Below are 21,284 nucleotides of genomic sequence, written 5' to 3'. Positions count from 1 at the left end.
CACTAGGGGTGAAGACAAGGAAGAATAACAGTGAAAAACAGAGACAGTCTCTAGGTGAGGGAGGAGGAGGGGGACAGAAAAGAGAGAATGTGTGAAATAAGAGAGAATAGAGGACACATCCAGGAAGACATTGAGACTTCGCTGGGTAAAAGGAGGGAACAATGTTAAGGAACTTTGTGTTGGGAGGAATTATTCCCCCTCACTGCCTATTCCCTCAAGACAACCTTCACTGAAGACCTACTGGGCCTCCTCAGTGTTCTCTGAGTAGGTTTTACCTCTGTTGTGTGGCCTCATACAGTCCTAGTGTCCTGCTAATGCCATTCTAGTCAAGAAATCCAGCTCTGTCCTGTAATTTTCAGCTGTACAACCATAACCACGGACTATAGCATATCCTCCATGTGCTACATATATGGAAGCAAGGGGCAAGATAAGATGTATTTGGAAAGAGTTGTGAATGTATTCACAATTCATTGTATTTATAAATAGTTGCAGCAAATAGTGGGTTAAGCGAATTGCTATGTAGTGAATGTCACAGCTCTGGTTACCTGGAAAATTCACATAAGAGAGCACATCTCCAATGATATTAGGTAAATTAGGTGTTATTACATTGAAATTCCTAGAAATGTGCCACTTAAGTAAACTTTGGGGTCCCTTATTTGGCACAATAAACCATCGGGTAAAGATCTTTTCCTTCTGGCAAGGCTGAGGTTAGGATTGGCATTCTAATGGTCCTAGGAAAAATAAACCTCACATTCCAAAATTTTGACAAATTTGAGGTGTACACTCTTAACAGCTGCAGAAAGCAGTGAGTCACACTTTCCAAAGGCCCCCCTCTCCCTTCAGTGCTTGAAGAGGCATGTAGATGTGCAATGAGGAAAAGTGTGGAAAGATTTGCAGGCATCTAGGCATTCTGAATGACGTTCATTAAAACTTATTCCTGTCATAATTTTCACAAGATGATTCTTACACCATGAGAGGGGTAAAGTTCTTAGTCATAAGCAAAAGGAGCAGACCACTTGAAAACAATCTGTTTGAAATGTAGCTTTTACAAAGCCATCAGGAATGCTGGTAGAAGAAGCAGAGGGCCCCTCCCCAGGGGAACCAGGCTCTTGGGTCCTATCTGATCATGTGGAACTCATTATGGCCACTTCCACTGCTATCAGCCAGGATGTCCCACATTCAAGATCAAACAAACCCAATGAAACTGAATAGGCCAAGAATATAGGCAGGATTCTTTCTGCAAATTAAAACCACTGTGAACACTGCCAGCTATTGAGATATATTTGGATTACACATGTCCTTGGAAAGAAGTTTCAACCTCAGTTTCCAGAATGTTTTTTATTACCATGGTGGATTACACATGTGTATTTGTGACCCTAAATGAAGAAGTAAATTTAGTCACCATTTTGAATGCTCACACAGTCTTCAAGTATGTTCAGCCAGTCTTTGAGAGCATGTGTTCATAGGGTTCAGAAAAGACACAATCTGGTAATGTGTAATTTTTATTTTCAGAGAGGCTGTGCCTTCTGGTTTTTATTTTACACCTGGTACCATTCTGTAACAGGTCACAATCTAATTCACAGATCAGCTACGGCAAAGATAATTTATAACATCGTGGATTTTAGATCTAGTGGCCTTTCTTCACACCTCATCCGGCTTGGACTTCTTTGCACATTTGGCTCTTGAAAAATTGGATCTCCTGAGAAGACTTTTCTAGTTCTACTCCAAAATCTGATGTTTCTCCTTTATTTATTCACTCTTTTATCTCAGCCCATCCCTTAGTGGAGTTATTCCCCTTTACCATCTTTCACTTATCTTCCTCTAATCCACACGCTGGGCTTCAGTTGCTACCACTAACAACTATCAACTATGCTGGCCCTCCATGACTATGTGGTTCCAGTCGTCCTGGTATATCTCCAAGCCCTTCCCAAACATGTCCACTTCACCACTACCCCACATGTCAACCTTTTTCCTATCTTAGTAAGGGGGGATGCTAACATTTACCTCATGATGTGGACAGTGAGGGCCTTCAAATCTGTCTACATCTGGTCTTCTCTGCATCCCACATAGCCCTTTCATTATTAACTCCCTTGTCTCCCTAGCCCAGCCTTTTGTCAGGTTATTGGGCTAAGACAAGAGCATCCTAAATGGTGCCTCTACCTTTTCATTCTCTCAGATTCTAAGACACTGTCCTCATTGCCACCAATTTGATCACCATAAAGCAGAGTACTATTGTTCTTTTGTTTGTAAAATTTGAGTGGACTACCAAGTAAAGCTTCAATGACTAACTGGCCCTGTTCTGCCTTTCCAACTTGAGTACTGAGAAAAATCCCCTTTTCTTATAACTATTAACTGGCTCTAAACTATATCCATGCTTCTGCGACTTAGCTTTTGTGACTCTTTTGACAAGGATGCTCCTTCTTCCTTGGATCCACCTGGCAAATTCCTAGCCATCATCCTTAGAGACTCCATTACTGTCTGTTGTCATCACTGCCCACAAATATTCAAATTGGCCCTGATGGAATAATTGCTCCCACCTCTGGGAGCATCCGTTCCCATACATCTCTATTACATGACTACAACAGCTTTACAGAATTGCTACTGACTCACTGCTCCACCATGAACCCTTCAAAGGCAGAATCTGTATTCATGAGTTTCTACAACCATGGCCTAATTTAGTGCTTGGATCACAGTTGGATGCTTAATAAATCTGTTTTACATGATCAAATGAATGGACCTTTTCCTGTTTGTACTACTCAGTTTGGCTGTGGCAATATGTAATGACATTATGCTATAGAAGATCTAGCAGCTTTTTGGGGGGGTTTTCTTGTTGTTGTTGTTTTTTGTTGGTTGGTTGTAGGGCTTGAACCTAGGATCTGGGCACTGTTCCTGAGCTTTATTGCTCAAGGCTAGCACTCTACCACTTTGAGCCACAGTGTCACTTCCCATCTGGCAGCTTTAAGTGACACATTTGAAGCTTAGGTTTCTACTGAAATAGTTATAAATTCTGATAGCTGTTGAAGTGTGAATGATCCTTTACCTTCAATAAGGGTAAACACAGTTGTTTCTGCAATATCATGACTTCCTTCAGAAAATATGTTTATTAAGCTTCATTTTCACCATCCATCTATTCACTTTCATTCATTCATTCCTTTCCTTCTTTCAAAGAGTTCAAACTAACAAATACTTTACCTGTCTATGTGTTTTCTCTGCTCATTGATTGTTGTTGTTGTTTATATGTAATGCAGCTAGTGAAAACTACAGGGGAAAATATTATACTTAACCATTCAAATTCTGCATTATTTCTTGAGTGCAGAGACTTTATGGCTTATCACATCTGTCCTCTTACTAGAACCTTTTAAATAAAAAAAGCTTGCATAGTATTCCCATCCTAACCTTTTCTAAGATGCATTCAGTACTTCATAACATAATACAAATAAATTCTATATCTGAGTATGTCATACTACTAATATTATCTTTCTGTCAAAATAAATCCCCATGGAAACAACCTACTTTTAAGAGACAGCAAATGCCACACAAGTACCTGTGCTAACACTAACCATGTATCCCAAGTGTTCCTGTCGTTCATTAAGGACAGGATGTCTGAGACTTTACAACCAACTGCTTGGAGGAGTGAAGGAGTCTCACCTGGTGAGTTCTGAGGAGATGACACGGGGGAGCCGCGAGGGGACTGACAGTAGCTGGGGTGGAGTAAGGCATGTGGAGGCACATATGACATTATCTCTTCTTCAAATAAACTGGGGAAACAAGAAACAAAATGCATACTTTAGCCTAGGGGTAGGGAGAAGCCTTGCTTCTTCCACATGAGAGAAAGCAGATGCTTCTGCTCCCCGACTGGCTCAGAAGTTCCAGTTATTCTTTTATTCCATCATGACTGAACAGTTATCTTCCTTTCACAATTTCATAATTTGTAACATATGCATGTGCTCAAGCCACACACACACCTTGTACGTTGTTACAAGTATGTAAGTCCTCTATAAGTACATATTATTCTTGAGGTTCTTCCTTTTCTCATTCAACAACATTGCTGTAGTATAGCACAGGGGAGAGAACATCACCAAGGCTGAGAAGCAGGCCTCCCATAGGTCAGAGGAAAGGTAGTGAAGCATCTACAGAAGGAGATTATCTCCTGAGTTTTGCTTCAACTACACCACTAAAAAGGGAAACCACTTTTAGCAACAATCAAGTAGGCAGCCGGAAATATAGTGACAAACATGGCAACTCCCAAGTGAAAGGCATTCATGAAAAGAAAAATCCACAGAAAACAGGAATGGGGTTGTTAGCACTCAGGGAAAGACAAACATTGCCTGAGGGACTCAGCATGCATTTCTTTCCATTCTACAGGGGCCTTGGTGGTAGGTGTCCGGATGGGTAGAGCAAAACATTATTTTACTTTGCTTTGCCTACATTTCAAGGATAATATTGAGCCTGGTTTTTGAAAACGTGATGGTTTCCCTTCTAAACTATTCTAGACTCAAAAGCTAAAGCCAATCTAATCATTATGAAAGAGAATACAACTGGCTAGTTTCATGAAGGGCCATCAAGTTGGAGTGAGTAGCAGGGACCAAATTTCAATGCTCTGATCTGGTTTCCCAAACCTAAACTTGCAAAACCACAAAGTAAATAAATAATATCTTGAATCAGCAAAAGGAGACAAAGCACAGTTTAAGGGAGGAAAAAAAATGAAAGAAAACATAAATATGACCTCTGTTCCAGAGGAGGAGCTTAAGCTGTGTATACCTTATTTTGTTACTCTTCTGTTCTCTCCTGTGAATGGGACATTTTATTCATGGTTTCTATGACCTTTCCCTGACATGACACCATGTCCTACACCAGCAGACAAAAACAAAGTTAAACAAACTTCATTGATTTAAGAAAGCAGCCTGCAATGGCTTTTCACTAAAGCAGCATCCTAAATGTGTAATGTATGCCTTAAGGATAACATTATTTTCTAAAGTGCTACCTGAGGCCAGGAGGTTCCTGGCTTTCGGTACCAGTACGCACCTCAGCAACATCACAAGGTCTGCATCACTTGAAAGGCGTACCAAGCCAGGGGTCCCTTCAGTTCTGATAAATTGGATCTTCTCCCTGTTCAAATAAAGAAACAGTTCTAAACATATGTGGCAGGCTTTGGGGATGAAATTTAGTACTCAAGTACGTTTCTCTTCCTTTTTTTGCCTGTCCTGGGGCTTGGGACTCAGGGTCTGAGCACTGTCCCTAGCTTCTTTTTGGTCAAGGCTAGCACTGTACCACTTGAGCCATAGTGCCACTTCTGGCTTTTTCTATATATGTGGTGCTGAGGAATTGAACCCAGGGCTTCATGTATACAAAGCAAACACAAGGCCATATTCCAAGGCCCCATTTTTTTTTATAATAGCCATAGCATGTGCTGGTAACCTATCACATATCAGTAATACTTTGATATTCTAGGAACACATATTCTTGAGAGATATAGTCTAGCTTTCAAGGGGATTGTGAGGCCAGGGATTTAGCTCAGTTGTAGAGTACTTGCTTAGAATGTGTAAGGCCCTAGGTTTGATTTCAAGCACTATAAAAAAAAAACACATAGAAACAAGAGGACCTTGTAGGCATCAACATCTCCCAGTTTTCACATTGGGAAAGAAAGATTATTATATTGCTTTGAAACTTTTGCTGCCTAAATACTACTGTAGACATGCTTAACATTCCCCTCTTTTGAGTTAAAAACAGCTATGAGCTTGAATCTAAGCAACAGTTTTAGAGGGTGATCCCCTCCTCTTCTAAAAAGCAACCTCCTGATGTTCACAAAAAGTTTGTACAGGCAGATATATTTTATTTTCCTGAGGGTCTGCCCATAAGTTAGGTATAATGAACTCATTACCACTTTAGGTAGATATGGTCAATACACTGTAACTCCATTATAGAAACATGACTTTTGCTGAGCACCGGTAGCTCATGCCTGTGATCTTAGCTACTTAGGAAGCTGAGATCTCAGAATCATGGTTCAAAGCTAGCCCAGGCAGGAAAGTCCGTGAGACTCCTATCTCCAATTAATCACCAGAAAACCAGTGGTACTATAGCTCAAGTGGTAGAGTGTTAATCTTGAGCTGAAGATCTCAGGGACAGCACCCAGGCCCTGAGTTCAAGCCTCATAACTGACAATAATAATAATAATAATAATAATAATAACCCAAAACATGAAATTGTCTTAGTTATTACCATCACTGGTGAAATAGATTCTGTGCAAATCTGTGCAAAGGCAGATAGAGCTTTACATATCTACCATGGTGTGTGCAACCATGCATAGCTAGCCTTGGGGCACAATTCTTCTGATCTCTACCTCTCAATTAGCTAGGATTAAGAAGCACACTATTTTCAGATGGTAGTACTATAGGATGAAATATCAATCTCTGGTAAAAATATTTGAGATCTAGCTCTTATAGAGCAGCTTATTGTTCTACTTCATATTTTCATAAAGCTCTACTGTATTTTAGATTTTTAAATTTTGATTTGGAATGGGCCAAAATGGAAAGCAAGGGCAACTTCTTGGTTGAAAATCTCCTTCAAACATAGAAGTCGACTTGCCCTTGTCCACATGTGGCTCATGAGTTGGGAATGCTAGGTTCAATTTTTTATTTATTCTTGATAAAATCCATTTTGTATAATATTTTAGTAACATAATATGTTACTAATAGAGCAGTCCACAAAACACCTAACAGTGTTAACACTGCTATATTTTCTTTTCTGTCTTTTATAGCCAGTAGCTAGCTACTGTTACTTTTCCAAAAGACTATGAAGAGATGTATGGTGAACATGTATATAAAGAAAGTATACAGAAAGTCAACTTCTTGTCAGATGACTGCAGCTACCAAGATTGATCCTAGCTAGGATGGAACTAGGAAGGACATTTACCACAATGGTTAGGATCTTATGTCTCTCACACAAAATGGTAGACATCAAGGGTTACTATCTAGTGAATTTTTTTTGGTAGGAGAGAAAAATACTGGCTTAAAAAACTGAATTAGAAAAAAAGTCATTTGGATAAAAATGAGCAATTACTTAACCAAAGAAATTTTTGTAAAAGGGTCAGTAACAATATGCTTTGATGCTGAAGAATCAAAGCTATCTCTGACAAATATGCAGTTTATCTCCTTAGTTTATCATCATGATGAAGCCAGGCAAACAGAACACAACCCCAATCAAACAGGCTGACCACTCTCTCCAGCTTCCTTAACTGGAGCTACACATAATGGGTTGAGTGATGGTAAAGATAATCATGTTCTGGACTGTGGCCTATAGGTTTCCTGTGAATAAGAAAAACATCATAGCTCCTCTGAGTCACAAGGATGATAGGACAAGGAAAGGAAAGAGAGCCAAGAGCAAAAGTATACCAACTGGGAAATTTTTCACTAATTTCCAGATTTTAACCACTAGTCAGTGAAGGCAACTGGTCTGATTTTTTTCAGGCAAGAACAAACTAGAAGTTGAAACTAATTTTCTAGCAGACCAGCTCATTTATCACAACGACAAGCCATGGATCACATGCTTCTAAACAAGTCATCTCATGTACATCATACCACGACATACTCTGTGATACTAATATTTGTTCATTCTTCCAGAAAACATTTTTAAGTACCTACTATATGCTGGGGCACAGTCCCACACCCTGAGAATCTAACAGAGCCAAGGAGTTTGTAGTCAAAGAGTGAAAGCAACAAGCAGTTCCAGCAGGATGTGAAACTATGTAAATTTTTCTCTCCACTCAACTGAACACTGTTTAGACCACGGACACATACCTATGCTAGTGGAAGTAAAAAAGATGCGAGCCTATGGGTAGTCAAGAGAACAACAGTCCATGGCAAAGGAAGGAAGACAAGACAGCAGACATTCTCAGAAACATCCTATCTTTTCTGAGAATGAAATAGGAACTGATGCTCAGTTACAACAGATATTTGCCCAACAGTCTACAAACTAGTGTTTCTCAAAATGATGTTGTCATGTTCTAGAAATCTTCAGATAAAGCCCTGAGTTCTACAAGTCTTTTTCTTCGGTCAAATTAAAGCATATTTTGGATAATATTCATGATTACATACTGCCATGTGACTTTGAGTCTCATGCTCACAGTTACAAGGCAGTTGATGCCAAGTGATCAGAGATAGACTTTAAAGTGTTGGTGAGCAGGACTGGCTGCCCTAAGGACAGCAGAGCTATGATACCACATATGATAGCAATGGTCCTTGTTTGCCACTCTCATACCGATTAGAAAAATAAAACTTTTCTTGTTACAGTATTACTTTGCATTAAAAATGACCAAATGAGTCCTACTCATGTAAATTGCCATAGGCAAAAGAGAAAAGAAGATGGATTTTTAAAAGTAAATTATGTGGACCAGGGTGGCACAGGACTATAATTCCAGCTATGAAGAAGGCCAAGGCAAAACTCCATCTCTTATCTGAAAAATAACTAGAGAAGAAAGGGTTGGAGGAGTGCCTTAACTGGTAAATCGTATGCCTAGCAAGCACAGAGCCCTGAGTTCAAAGCCCAGTCTTAGGCCATTCACACACAAAAAAGTACAATAGCCATTTATCCTAAATAAGCCATAAAAGATGCCATGGCTTATTCTAAGAATAAAATTTTTGCATGATTTGCAGTCAGAAAAGTGGTGGTAGAGTCCATTCAACCCAGGTCACATGCAATAAAATACAAACAGTTGTTAATATAAACAAATTAGTGGCACTTCTTTTCTTTTTAGCACGGAAAATAATATACTTGATTTTTATGAGTTTCCATGAGTCTAGTCAGTGTGTGAAATTAATATAACTAATGAGATGTTATTAAAGACACATTTGGCTATGATTTGGTTGATGTATGGATATTCCCTTAATATGTTTATTCGTTATTGTTAGAGAGTTAAAAAGAATCCAGAATGAAGAAGGTCTACTCAACGGTTTATAGTGAGAATTATAAATAGTTTTGAAAATATGGGTTTATTGAGGGCTAAAGTTCTTCCTCCTTCATATATCTGCTCCTTACCAGCCTAGCCAGCACTGCCGTGCAGATACTCAGTTCATAAAGTACAAACCAGGCATAAGTCTGGTGAATGGAAGAATAACAGATATGACTCCTCGCAGCACTCTCTGACTTGGCAATAAACAATTTTTCCATTATTATTTTCTTTCACTTGTGGCAGAAAAATAAAAAGAGAATCGTAAGATTGCTTGTTAAACCAACATCCACTGAGCGAAGGGCAGAGACAGATGAAGAGGCCATGAAGAAGCCCCACAACTGTCAAAACAAAATGCTGAACTAGGTACAGTGAGAACTGCAGAAGGAAGTGGAAGCCTGTGCTAGCTCTCAGACGCACAATAACTCAGGCCTTGATAACCACTTCCTCCCATGCACAGAAGATCATCTCTTTCAGGAGATCATTTGAGGACAATAAACACAGTCTCAAGACTGGAATTCCCACTGAAAATATTCTCATTGAAACCAACCAGCATTTTGGTGAAGTTAAAGAAGGGCATGTGCTCAGAAACAATCAGAAGCAGCAATACTCGAAACCACAAAACTCTCTGGATTGCAGCCTCTGCACACCAGGTTCCCATACACACAGTTCAGCAGCATACATGCTTTTAGAACTGCCCAAGGGTGCTTTTACATACCCCAGTGGTATGATGTCCAGAAAGGAAAATTAGTGTTAGCCGTTCACTCTCATCGTCACGGTCACAGGGGACTGTCTGACTAGACAGTGCTTTCCCAAAGCCAAGCAGTAGGAAAGCTAACTTTACTTTCTGCATCCTATTATATAGATTCAATTTGGAAATGTGGCTTTTCACGGTCATGTGATTCTTATGGATGCACAGAAATAACACAAGTCAGCCACAAGCCTAGGAACAAAATTTGTCATAAATGGATATAAAACATCTCTAGGCCAAGCACTACTTAGCTCTCTTTGCTTGTTTCCTCATCTTTAAAAAGCCCAATTAGAATGCAAATAAAATACTTAGCCTAGAGCTTATTGTATAGTAATTCCTCAAGAATTTTAAAGTATTAAATATATTAGGTAAGTATTGTTGTTGCATTGGTTCACCTTTTATCCTTTGCCTCTCCATTTTGATGTTCCCCTTCTTTGCTTTTTGGTTGCTAGAGGATCTACCATAGGCATCTTAATTTATTAGAATTTACTTCAAATTTGTGCTAACTTAATTCTAGAGAGAAAGATGGTATTCATACATAATGCCATAGGCTATTGTTGTTATAGAGAGCACTTTCATATGGGTTATAACCCATTAATATCATTTTAGATATTAGTTTTTATAAGTTTAAATCTTTTAAAGAATCTGAAAGAAAGCAAAGTGTATTTCTATTTACAGTGACTCATTAAAAGTATTCTTCATATATATATATACATATATATTATTAGGTAGGTCTTCCTTCTCTTCCTCCTCTTCTTCCTCCTCCAACTCTTCCTCCGCTTCCTTCTTTGAGAGAGTATAATATGTTGGAAACCATAAAACTAGATTTTTTGTTCAAATGTTGGCAAGCCATTCTAATTGACACTGCCAGCTCATTCCACAAATGGTTGTGGAGTGTTCCTTCATGACATCTGTAAAATACTATATAAGATTGTAGAAAAGATATTTTCCACTCCATAAAGCCAAAACAAAGGAATGAAGGGAAGAGCTATAATCCATGTAAAGGGGTAACATTTCTTATAATCCAGTACATAATGGGGATTATTACTGAACAAAGCAACCCCTGGCCCATAGTTTCATTTTTTCTTTTTGTTATCTCATCAACCTGTGGCAAACAATAAGGCCTGACATTAAATAGAAATTTCCAGGGAGAAATAAAATTTCTAAGTTTTAAATAAGTTTTATTAGAGTATATAGTTGTAACTGCAGTTTTATTATAGTGTTCTTATTAATTCCTTGCTATGCCTAACTTATAAATAAAACCTTACCACGATCACATATGTACGTTTAGAGGGGTCAGTCCCATGCACAGTTTGGGGGAAGCCACTGAGGTGTTAGAACATTACCCCCATGGATGAAAGGATGAGATTTATTACTATAGAGAAAAATACATTTTGGATTCTATGAAATGAGTTTTATTACACACAAAGCATTTAGCTATAAAACATCTTTCCTAGGTGGGTACCAGTGTCTAGATTACACCTGTAATCCTAGCAACTCAGGAGGCTGAAATCTGAGGAATGCAGTTCAAAGCCAGTCTGGGCAGGAAACTCTGTGAGACTCTTATCTCCAATAAACTACTCAGGAAAAAGCAGAAGTAGTGCTATGGCTTTAGTGGGAGAACGCTAGTCTTGAGCACAAAGAGGCTCAGGGACAGAGTCTAGGCCCTGAGTTCAAGCCCTAGGACTGGAAGGGAAAAAAAAAGTCTTTCCTAAGGCATTCTAACAGCTTGAACCTTAAGCCACCAATGAATACTGAAGGTATAATTAGCTTCCTATTTTTATTAATTATAGTATTTTGTTACCCATTTGTCAAGTATTTTAATTGAAAATATACTTAGGGATTGGTACTGTGCTATAATTCCCTATATTTTGTTTTAAAATAACAGTCCATAAAATTTGATGGCTTATTGAGTACTTTGAGCTAAACAGCACAAAAAAAGAACAGGCAGAGAGGTAAGCCAGTGTTTCTAAACAATGATATAAAATATCAGTCTAAGGGGAAAAAAATAACATGAGGGGCCAACTTAAGGAAAACAGCACTACAAAACCTAGTAGTTTCCTATATTTTGGCAGTTATAATTTAGAAGATTAAAAAAAAATTCCACCCACAACAGAAACAAAAACATAAAGTCCTCTAGGATTTTCTTACATGAAGGCAACAAAAAACTTCTGTCTTAAGAAATGAAAGTGCCAAATGCATTGTAGTTAAAAAATAAAAAATGGATTACTGTAAATATTTTAGTTGTACCCAAATTAACTTTAAAATGAAATACAATCTTAAAATCACAATGTAATTTTAAGAATTGGAAACAATGTTCAAAACTTTATCACTATCTTCAGAGTAATACTGTACTCTAGGGAAATTCAGCTATGTTAGCTATCATTTTCCTGAAAATGACACAGAAGAATATACACAGATACATAAATTACTGCATTCAAATTTTAAATTTTGAACCAGGAGGCAATAGCTGGTGCTAAATCCTACCTATTTAGAAGGCTGAGATCCAGAGGATCCTAGAAAAGATTGAGAGAGTCTATCTCCAATTAACCAGCAACATGCTAGATGACAGATCTAGCTCAAATGAGCAAAAAGCCAACTGAGAACTGTAGACTTTCATTAAAGCCTAGGTACCAGCACACACACACACACACACACACACACACACACACACACACACACCCCGGTTGTATATTTTTTTATGTCACTCTTCAGGATGGTGCTATTTGAGGTGCTCACTGAAGGTCCTTAGCCACTGAGGATTGTGGGCCCCTTGCCTTCCTTTCTCTGTTGCTATCTGGTCATGAGATGAGCAGTTCATGCCTCCATGTCCTCCCCACCATTTCCAGCCTGCACAGTCCCGAGAGGCCAAAAGCAATGGGATCTCAACTGGAACCTCTAAAACCAGCAGCTACAATAACTCTTTTTCTCTAGGTAAGTTAATGATCTCAGGGATTTTGTTATAGTGACAATTGACAACCACATTGTGCTATCAAAAACATCACTGAAATAGGAGATGAAGAAAACCAGCTGGTACTTGACCCCTATAATTTGTGGGACTAACCCCTAACCATGCAGTTTTTAACTACACAAAACAGAATGTTCTCTTGGATATAGAAAACTTCCCCTTTCACATGTTACGATAAGCAAAGAACTTAACTACCAAAAACTTTTCAGAAAATGAAAGCACAATGTGGCACATTCTCAGGGTAAGAGGAGTGGCTTGATTCCATTGATTGCTTCCTTCTGTTGGGATGACTATACACTTTCTATGGTCACAATTTGTCCAGGGCCTTTAAAAACATGAATCCATTTCAAAGCCTGTCAAATAGTTTCATCCTAAGAGATTGTCGTGTGAGATTTACCTGAGAAGGTGGTACAGGGAATCCTAAATGCCACTGAAAAATAAACTCTAAGTAAAATTCATTTAAAAAGCAATCGTAAAGAAATAAGAAATGTTTAGGATTCAAAAAAGAAAACAGAAATATAAATGAAAGCTACCAATTGGAGCCTTCACCTCTCCCTGCCTCCCCTGCCCCACAAATTAGAATCAGCTAAGGACCTGTCAAATCATGAAAGGCCAAAGATAAAGTGAGATGCCCCATGCAAGTAGATGAGGTCATTCATCCTTTCCACTAATGGGGATTTAAAAATATAATTATTTTAAACAAGAATATGCACTGCAGAGAAAAAGTGAAATCCCTTTTCTGTATCTTTCTTGTTCTTTTTTTGGGGGGCGGGGAAGCTGGGGTGCAGTCAGAGGTAAATACTGACATGTATGTTGTATGTGTGTGCATGCATTGTAGCTGGAGCTAGCAGAATTGGGAGAAAATAGTTTGTTTTTTAAATTCTGTATTTAGAAAAGAGGAGAGATTTTGCTTTTGTTTTAAGGTCTTAAATCTTGAAGGTCTTTCATTAGAACACTCAGAAGCTCATTTGTGTAATTTTATAACTAAAATCTTACAAGGGATTCTATAGCATGTTCAAACAGCATTTTTGTTAGCACTGAGATCTGAGTTTAGTATTCCCCATGTGAAACTGGGATTCCTGTATAAGCACCATTTGTAGTGTAACATTTACATTTTTCTGTAGCTATAATGTTTAGAAGCTTTAAAGTAATGGAAATATGGTAAATAGGGGGTGGATATGTTCAAAAGTACACTGTGTACATGTATGGACAGATTTATACTACAATCCCCCTCATAATACTAACACATGTTAATTCAAAAATAAAGCAAAAAATGACAACTTTTAAGATGTGAGAAACTGAAAATCATAAGACTATATAGTCATTTATATCCAACTCAATAAATATACATATATTCATACACATACACATATACAAATATATGTATACATATATAGAAATGTGTTTATTTTATACTTATATATATCTGTATGTATGTATATAAATGTCTATACTTATATATAAATGAATACATATCTATATATGTATATATGCATATATATTCATTGTGTACAAGTGTTATTCTCTAGATATTTGAGCAGCAAGAGCAGAAATAAGGAGTTAGATGAAATCCCTATTTGTCTGGATTCTATAATCTAATTGGAAAATAAGGGACAAGAACCTGAAAAACTAAAGCATAAATCCAAATAGTCCAAAGAGTACAAAGAACAACTAGATAATCACATGATTACTCATCAAGTTAGTGTCTAGGTTAGAGGTTATAACATCTGTCTGTGCATGAGAATAACATGAACAGGATTAAAGAAAACCAGTCTTGGGCTTTACCCATAATGTCCTGAATTAAATTTCTGAATAGATGGTAGGAAGATAGGGGTGTAGACTCAAAAATGGAGGAGGGATTAGGAGAGGTGTTTTGTAGATTCCCAGAATATCCTGATGAGAACAGTTTGGCACAAAGTCAAGTGAGTGAACCACTACTTGAGAAGCACTGCTGTCAGCTAGAATGGTACCACTGAGCACATTTATTTCTTCTTTTTTGGGGGGGAGAGGGGCAGTCTTGGGTCTTGGACTCAGGGCCTGAGCACTGTTCCTGGCTTCTTCCCGCTCAAGGCTAGCACTCTGCCACTTGAGCCACAGCGCCACCTCTGGCCATATATATATATATATATATATATATGTGGTGCTGGGGAATCGAACCCAGGGCTTCATGTATAGGAGGTCTTGCCACTAGGCCATATTCCTAGCAGCAAATATATTTCTACCAATAAAGGCAATGTAAAGACCAAATGGACTTTGGGTTATGTAAGGTTTCTCAGCAGAAGTTCCCCTATTTTTATTCCCGCTGATGCATAGCACACTGAGACTGAGAACTACAAGCCTAGATCATGAGACTGAGCCTCCAGAGAGCAACTGAAGGGTTCAAGGAAGAAGTTGCCATGGGCTTTCAAAAAAAGACGCTACTTGCCAAACTGCGAAAAGTTTGCCAGGGAAGAGGAACACAAGTTCTCAGAAAGTAAAATTGAGGCTAGAAGCATGATGCACAAAACAGTTGTTAGAAGACAGGCTCCATGCAGTGAAACATGGCTGGAGAGAGGAGCAGACTATCAGCATGGGTTCCTCTGCACGCGCTCCCGTGTGTGTGTGTGTGTGTGTGTGTGTGTGTGTGTTTAAATAGAAAAAGGTTAGTGTGTTACTCTTTTTCTTTTCTATAGGTCTTTTTTAAGGAGGGTTCTGAGCCATTTAGAATTTTATTCAACTTAAATTGAGCTGGTGTTAATGACATATGATGCCTTTATAAAAACTATCAAGAAAAGAAAATGTAAATTTACAACACACCTATCAGTGTTACCAGGATTTAATTTGATGGCTAGTGTCACTTGAGCCAAATCTCCAAATCCCAGTTACCTGAGTGAGTGGTTTCTGGTGAGATCAGGTTGACGCTCTTGCAGAATTTCAAAGATGTTGGGTTGTCTCAGAAACGCAACAATCTTGTCATTGTAAGCTGAAAACATCAGAAGAAACAACAGCTTGTTAAAAATCCATTATTAGTTATGGACATCTGTTTCAAATTCTTAAAATCCATTTTTCTGCTAATATTCCTTGCACTTCAATTCATGATCACCATAGATGCCTACAACCTATGTCTAATGGGGAAATGTCTCCTGCTATTAGGTGGCTTGCTCAGGTGTTCTTAGTCAACTGATTTCATGAGCCATATTTATTGTCAAATGACAACTCATCAACAATGTTCTAGTTACTGACCATTTTAATAAAATGAACCTCAAACCAGGAGTGGTTGTACATGTCTGTACACTAGCACCTGGGAGGTTAAGGAAGAAGGATTGAAAAATCCAAGCCTGGATTGGGCCAGTAGTGAGATCTTATCTTAAACAAATTCAATCTTCCAAAAATGATGATGAAAAGGGAAAATCATTTTTACTGGTTAACTATTAACCAGACAGAGGGGCAAGGAGGTAGAACTAGAGAGTCTACTTACCCTTAGGTAATTTTCTTCCTCCTTTTCTTCTTAAAAATATTTTTTAGCAGTTTTGAATTCAGTCATGCCACCAGCCCTTTTGTTTTAGAGTAATTTTCAGATACAGACTTTGGACTACCTCCTGTGAAGTCTGGACTCAGGCATGAGCCACCATAAATACATTCTGAACCGATTTTATAGCACTTTAAGCTTTCAAGTACCTTTAATATAACATTAGTAGTGATACAATATAGTGTAGATGGTTAGCGTTCAGCACTAGATGTCTACATTTCAAGTCACGAGCTTTACATTACGTATCATGACCAAGTGGTTTGTTTTATCCCTTTGGCAGGACTGAGGTTTGAACTCAATGTCTATCACTTAAGCCACACACCCCCCCTTGAGATAGGGTCCCATTTTTTGCTTGTACAGACCTGGGCTACATTCTTCCGAATTTGTACTTTCTGCTGCAGCTGGGATGACAGGAGCACACAGAAAAGCCCACACCTACTTTTATTTTCTGTTCAGATGGGAGTCTTACAGATTTTTTGTCTGACATTATGGTTCTTTGTATTTTAAAGTAATTACAGAAGTCATTACAAAACCAGACACATGGACAGCACAAGCTCAGATGGACAGGGGGCCTCATACCAGAAGGTCCATTCTCCCTGTCTTATGAGTTCTAGGTTTCAAAAACCACAGATATTTGACCCTGTCATGTTAACAGGTGTATATGCATACACCCACTTACTTTTATTTTATGTTATTATGTATTTATTATTGTTTACTTTTATATCAGTACTGTGACTTGAACTCAGGACATCATGTTCTCCCTCAGCTTTTTTGCTTATGGCTAGTACTCTGCCTCTTGAGTCATGCCTTCAGTTCCAGCTTTTTGAAAGTTAATGGGAGATAAACATCTCTTGAATTTCTGTGCCTGGGATGGCTTCAAATCTTGATCTTCAAATCTCAGTGTTCTGAGGCCTGAGCCACTGGCACTGGCTTTCGTTCATTATTTTAGAGGATCTTACTGCCTTTTCTTTTTGTCATGAAACCCGTTAAGAATGTGTTCTCTTTACTAGATTTATTTGAGTGTATACAAATTCACATGCCATATAAATTCTGTCTGAAGCCTTAAATAAATCCTAAGTGTACGGTTGTCCAAACGATTAATGATTGAATAACATATTACCTTAATAAGTTATTTTTCATTGATGTCCACAAACCTAATACTTCTACTTAGAAAAGGTGGAGTAGTATTGGATAATCTTATCCCATAAGATGTTGTTATGCCCTTCTTAAGGAAAATGGGTAGGTTGTAAATATCAAGCTCATGACAGGGAAATGTGGGCACATTAATCATACACAGTGACAGGCAAGAACACAGAGAGGTTTCTGGGCAGGGGTAACATACCCACTGGAACCATGTCCTGGTACTGTGGCCTACTGACTGTATTGAATGTGCTGGATGGCCGGGGAAGAACTGGTGGTCCCGCATGCCGAGAATCTTCTCCTACCTGCAAATGAAAGCATGTTCATATTCTGTACCAAGAGCTATATGTCACCATCCTAAACCATGTTGCACAAACCAACCTAACAACAAGCATGGTGGAGTATCAACTGATCAGAACAGACAGATGCTGTGATAGAGCTGGCACAGCTCTCATAGTCCTCAAAAGCTCTGCTCTGATGGCTGAATTTGGGAAAGGCTGAAGCATCCTCATCCTGGGACAGTGACTATGTTCAATATACAGAAAGCAGTTCAATACCTTGGGCAGCTAAACAGCAGACTTGCCCATTAAGAATAACTTCTGCATGGGCAGAAGACCAACCTGCTTCGAGACAATCAAAGGGAAGTGTGGGTGGTAGAATGTTCACTGGGGCAGAGCCAGGATAGTCTTTAAAAAAATTTTTTTGGCCAAGGCAGGCCAGGGAAGTCTGTGCCACAGCAGAGGAAGAACTGCGGGAGAGAAGCAATCTCCCTTGAGGTTCTGAGTTAGTGTATCATCTCCTTAAAAGCAATTTTGCATGCCTATTAGAGCACCTGGTGGAACAGCTCTTTCTGGTTTGTGGCTCCACAGCAGGGAGCTAACAGTAGCAGGTGTGGAGGATCTAAATAGATTGTCCCAACCTGAATTATTTATTGCAGCTACTAGACTTCTAGACATTCGTTTATACAAGTAGATAACCAAAAATACCCATTCAGATTCCTACCAAACTGACATTACAGGAGCTTTTTATTTGAGCAATTCTACTTCCCATGACAGAAGTCTTTTTAAGATTAAGGGAATACGGCTGAGGATAAGAGAACAGGGGTTAAAACAGCATTGGATTTACAAGTTGTTACTTGTATTTCTACCCACTAGAAGCTTCCTGCCCATTTTTGTCCTGTTGTTCAGTTAATTAGATGTTTACTGAGGTCTTTTCTAAAGGCCCTAGCACTAAAAGTAGGCTTCACACCCTCCCAGGCCTGCTTATCCTTCTGGTATGTTCTCTCTCATCCTCAAAGTGCAGTTCATACAACTCCTGCTCCATGAAGCCTTTCCTGCCCCACACTTCAAGCTGAAGTTCAGTGCAACCTTCCCAAAGCTCCCACACTCCTTAGTATGGAAACTCAAAAGCAGTTCCTATTACTAACAGTTTCTATCAGTTGTCAATTATGTCTCAGTAAAGCTGGAAAGAAAACAAATGGTGAAAAGACTTATGATTATCTACAAAGGTTGTTGATTTTAGTATAGGTTTCTTTCCCAACTACTAAAACACACTTACAAGGGATTCTTTTACTCATAATTTTGCTCATTTGACTTTAAGATCTTCTGTTTTCTCTCTTTTTTGAGAGCACAGGAAATGTGTGTTAATTATTTGCCTTCATTACCACCACATCTCCACATTGGAGGAGGCATTTTGTGTTCATTTGCTGGAGACGAAGAGACACTGCTATTGCTACTGATTGGAAGATTGGCTAAATGAATATGAGATAATGGCTAGAAAGACTCATTAAGTTAATAGAAGCTTCCTCAGCTTGCTTCTCTTGAGTTTTTAGCTTTAAGGAATGGATTCAGCTATTCTGAGGAGCTTTAACCATTAACTACACATTGCCTGACAGAGAGCTTATCATTATAACACACCAATATATGTACTTTCCCTCCTGCCACAATGTTGCCATGTGTCATTCCCCCCCCCCCAAACAGCTAGAGGTCTCTAGACCCCACGTCTTAAAACCACAGACAAACCCTCTGATGCACACATTTCCAGCAGCTGTGCCCAAACAAACATTCTCACAAAGGTTTAACCATACTATGGTTGAATACTGGGGAGTCTTGGGGAATGTTAGCCATGTTGCATTGCTCAGTTGCTGTCAATAGGAAGAGAAATTTTTGTTCAATTTTTAATGTACCTCTGAGGGGCCCGCTCCTCCAACAGGCTACTATAGACCATGAAAATAACCTGAGTTCTAAAGGAGAAGAGTTGAGAGGAAATGTAAATACAATGATTGATCTCCTGTATGTTTTCCCAGGAAAACAAGCCTGTCTAGACAGTACAGCCAGCTTCAACTTGTGAAGTCATGACAAGTGGCTGAAATGCACCGGTCATGTGACAGAGTCAGACATTATGCTGCCCAGGTCCAAGGGTAAAAGAGCTGTTCTGCTTTTAAGATGACTGTTACTGTTTCCCACTTCACCACTAATGGTTTACAGGACAGCAAGGTAAAGATTTATTGGCTACTCATAAAAACATAAATATTTTTGTGCATACCTCATCCTGCAGTACGTTTATATATCATTTTTATATGAGCTTCTCATGTATATTCGTCTACAACCAACAAACACGCAATGCATTAAGGCAAGTATGTACATCACGAGGGGAAATTCCAAGAATGGAATTTTAATGAATTGAATCCAGCTATTTATTGCATTCAGATTTTTTTTAGAAGAAAGGCTACAAAAATATTTGACCCCCAATATTAAAAATATGATATGCACTTAGAAAAGGCATGCGGGAAAGGAATCTTAATTTTGTTTGTCTAAGGGAATTTTTAGAAACAATGTACATCAACCCATAATAACATACACCCCCCACACCTAAAGCATGCCTCATACTTATTTAAGCTGCTAAATGAAGAAGTGAAACCAGAAGGGAATCTTGTTCTGAGTTAGGACATTGGGGCGCCCTCATGTGGCTACCATGGGCCACTGCAAGCTGCCAGAGGAGCACAGCAGGGGCTTCCAGCCATTCTCAGTTCAGCCCATTTTCTCTGGGCACCTGCTATATAACTCAGCTCTCTTGGCTAAATCTTAACTTTAGAGAATACCAGTGAGTATTCCACAAACTTGTAACCTTGGATGAATAATGGTATGCAATCCAACAAAACCAGCTTCAGAAGTGCTTCCCTATACTTAACAAAAGCTTTATTCCATTAAAAGTTACATTACAACGTAGTATAATATAATGTAGCTATTACATTCCATGTACATTATGTGAAAAAAAAATGAGCCATGTAACTTGAGGGTAGAGGTAGAAGAAAGAAAACAGGGGAGAATGATGGAAGGGGTGATATTGACCAAAAAATCTTGTACTCATAACCTGACTTATGAAATTGTAACCCCCTCTGTATAAATACATAACAACAACAATAATAATAATAATGAGGGAGGAAACATATATTAAGCTTACCTTCTGGGACCATCCTTGCTTGTACAAAGAGACATGTTATTAGCATCTTTTATTGCACTTTAGTACGTTTTTAGTTCATTATCAATTTTCTCTCTCCTTTCTCTGAGTTAATAAAGGAACTTAATCTTTCAGTCTTTCCTCCTACGTCCTACCTTATAAGTCTGAAATCTAAGCTGGATATTTTTCCAGAGAAATCCCATCAGTATTCCAAAGCTTTGCAGCCTCTACATGACATTCTTTAAACCAAACCAAACAAAGAAAAATGACCACAAAAAGCCAACCCCATTCCACAAAAACATCATATCCTTGTAGCTTCCCTCAACCAACAGGTCTTTGTCCAACACATGGGACTCACCTCACCCGCGCTGTGGCTGCGTTGCCTGGTCAAGTGCTGGCGATGAACAAGCGCACTGGTGGGCCGACTGCTCTGCAGAGGGAGGCGAGGATCGATGAATGTGGTGGTGCGGGAGTTGTGGTCGACAAAAAATGCCTAGGAAACAATCACTGAATG

The 21,284-nt window shown here is 38.7% G+C and overlaps 1 protein-coding gene across 3 annotated transcripts in view; it reads right to left on the bottom strand.

Annotated features, from left to right (window-relative positions):
- Positions 1-21,284, bottom strand: part of Hecw2 (HECT, C2 and WW domain containing E3 ubiquitin protein ligase 2) — a 336,885-nt gene that overhangs the window by 43,910 nt on the left and 271,691 nt on the right. For all 3 annotated transcript variants that reach the window (XM_048345051.1, XM_048345052.1, XM_048345053.1), the window contains 5 exons: positions 21,129-21,263; positions 17,514-17,616; positions 15,529-15,625; positions 5,026-5,109; positions 3,649-3,758 (listed from right to left, as the gene is read on the bottom strand). In XM_048345051.1, the coding sequence (XP_048201008.1) occupies positions 3,649-3,758; positions 5,026-5,109; positions 15,529-15,625; positions 17,514-17,616; positions 21,129-21,263 (529 nt within the window). The remainder of the gene's footprint in view (positions 1-3,648; positions 3,759-5,025; positions 5,110-15,528; positions 15,626-17,513; positions 17,617-21,128; positions 21,264-21,284) is intronic.

Source organism: Perognathus longimembris, chromosome 4 (genome assembly GCF_023159225.1).
Source record: "Perognathus longimembris pacificus isolate PPM17 chromosome 4, ASM2315922v1, whole genome shotgun sequence".
NCBI lineage: Eukaryota > Metazoa > Chordata > Mammalia > Rodentia > Heteromyidae > Perognathus > Perognathus longimembris.
Note: the sequence above shows the minus strand (reverse complement) of the source record. Positions and strands in the feature narration are given on the sequence as shown.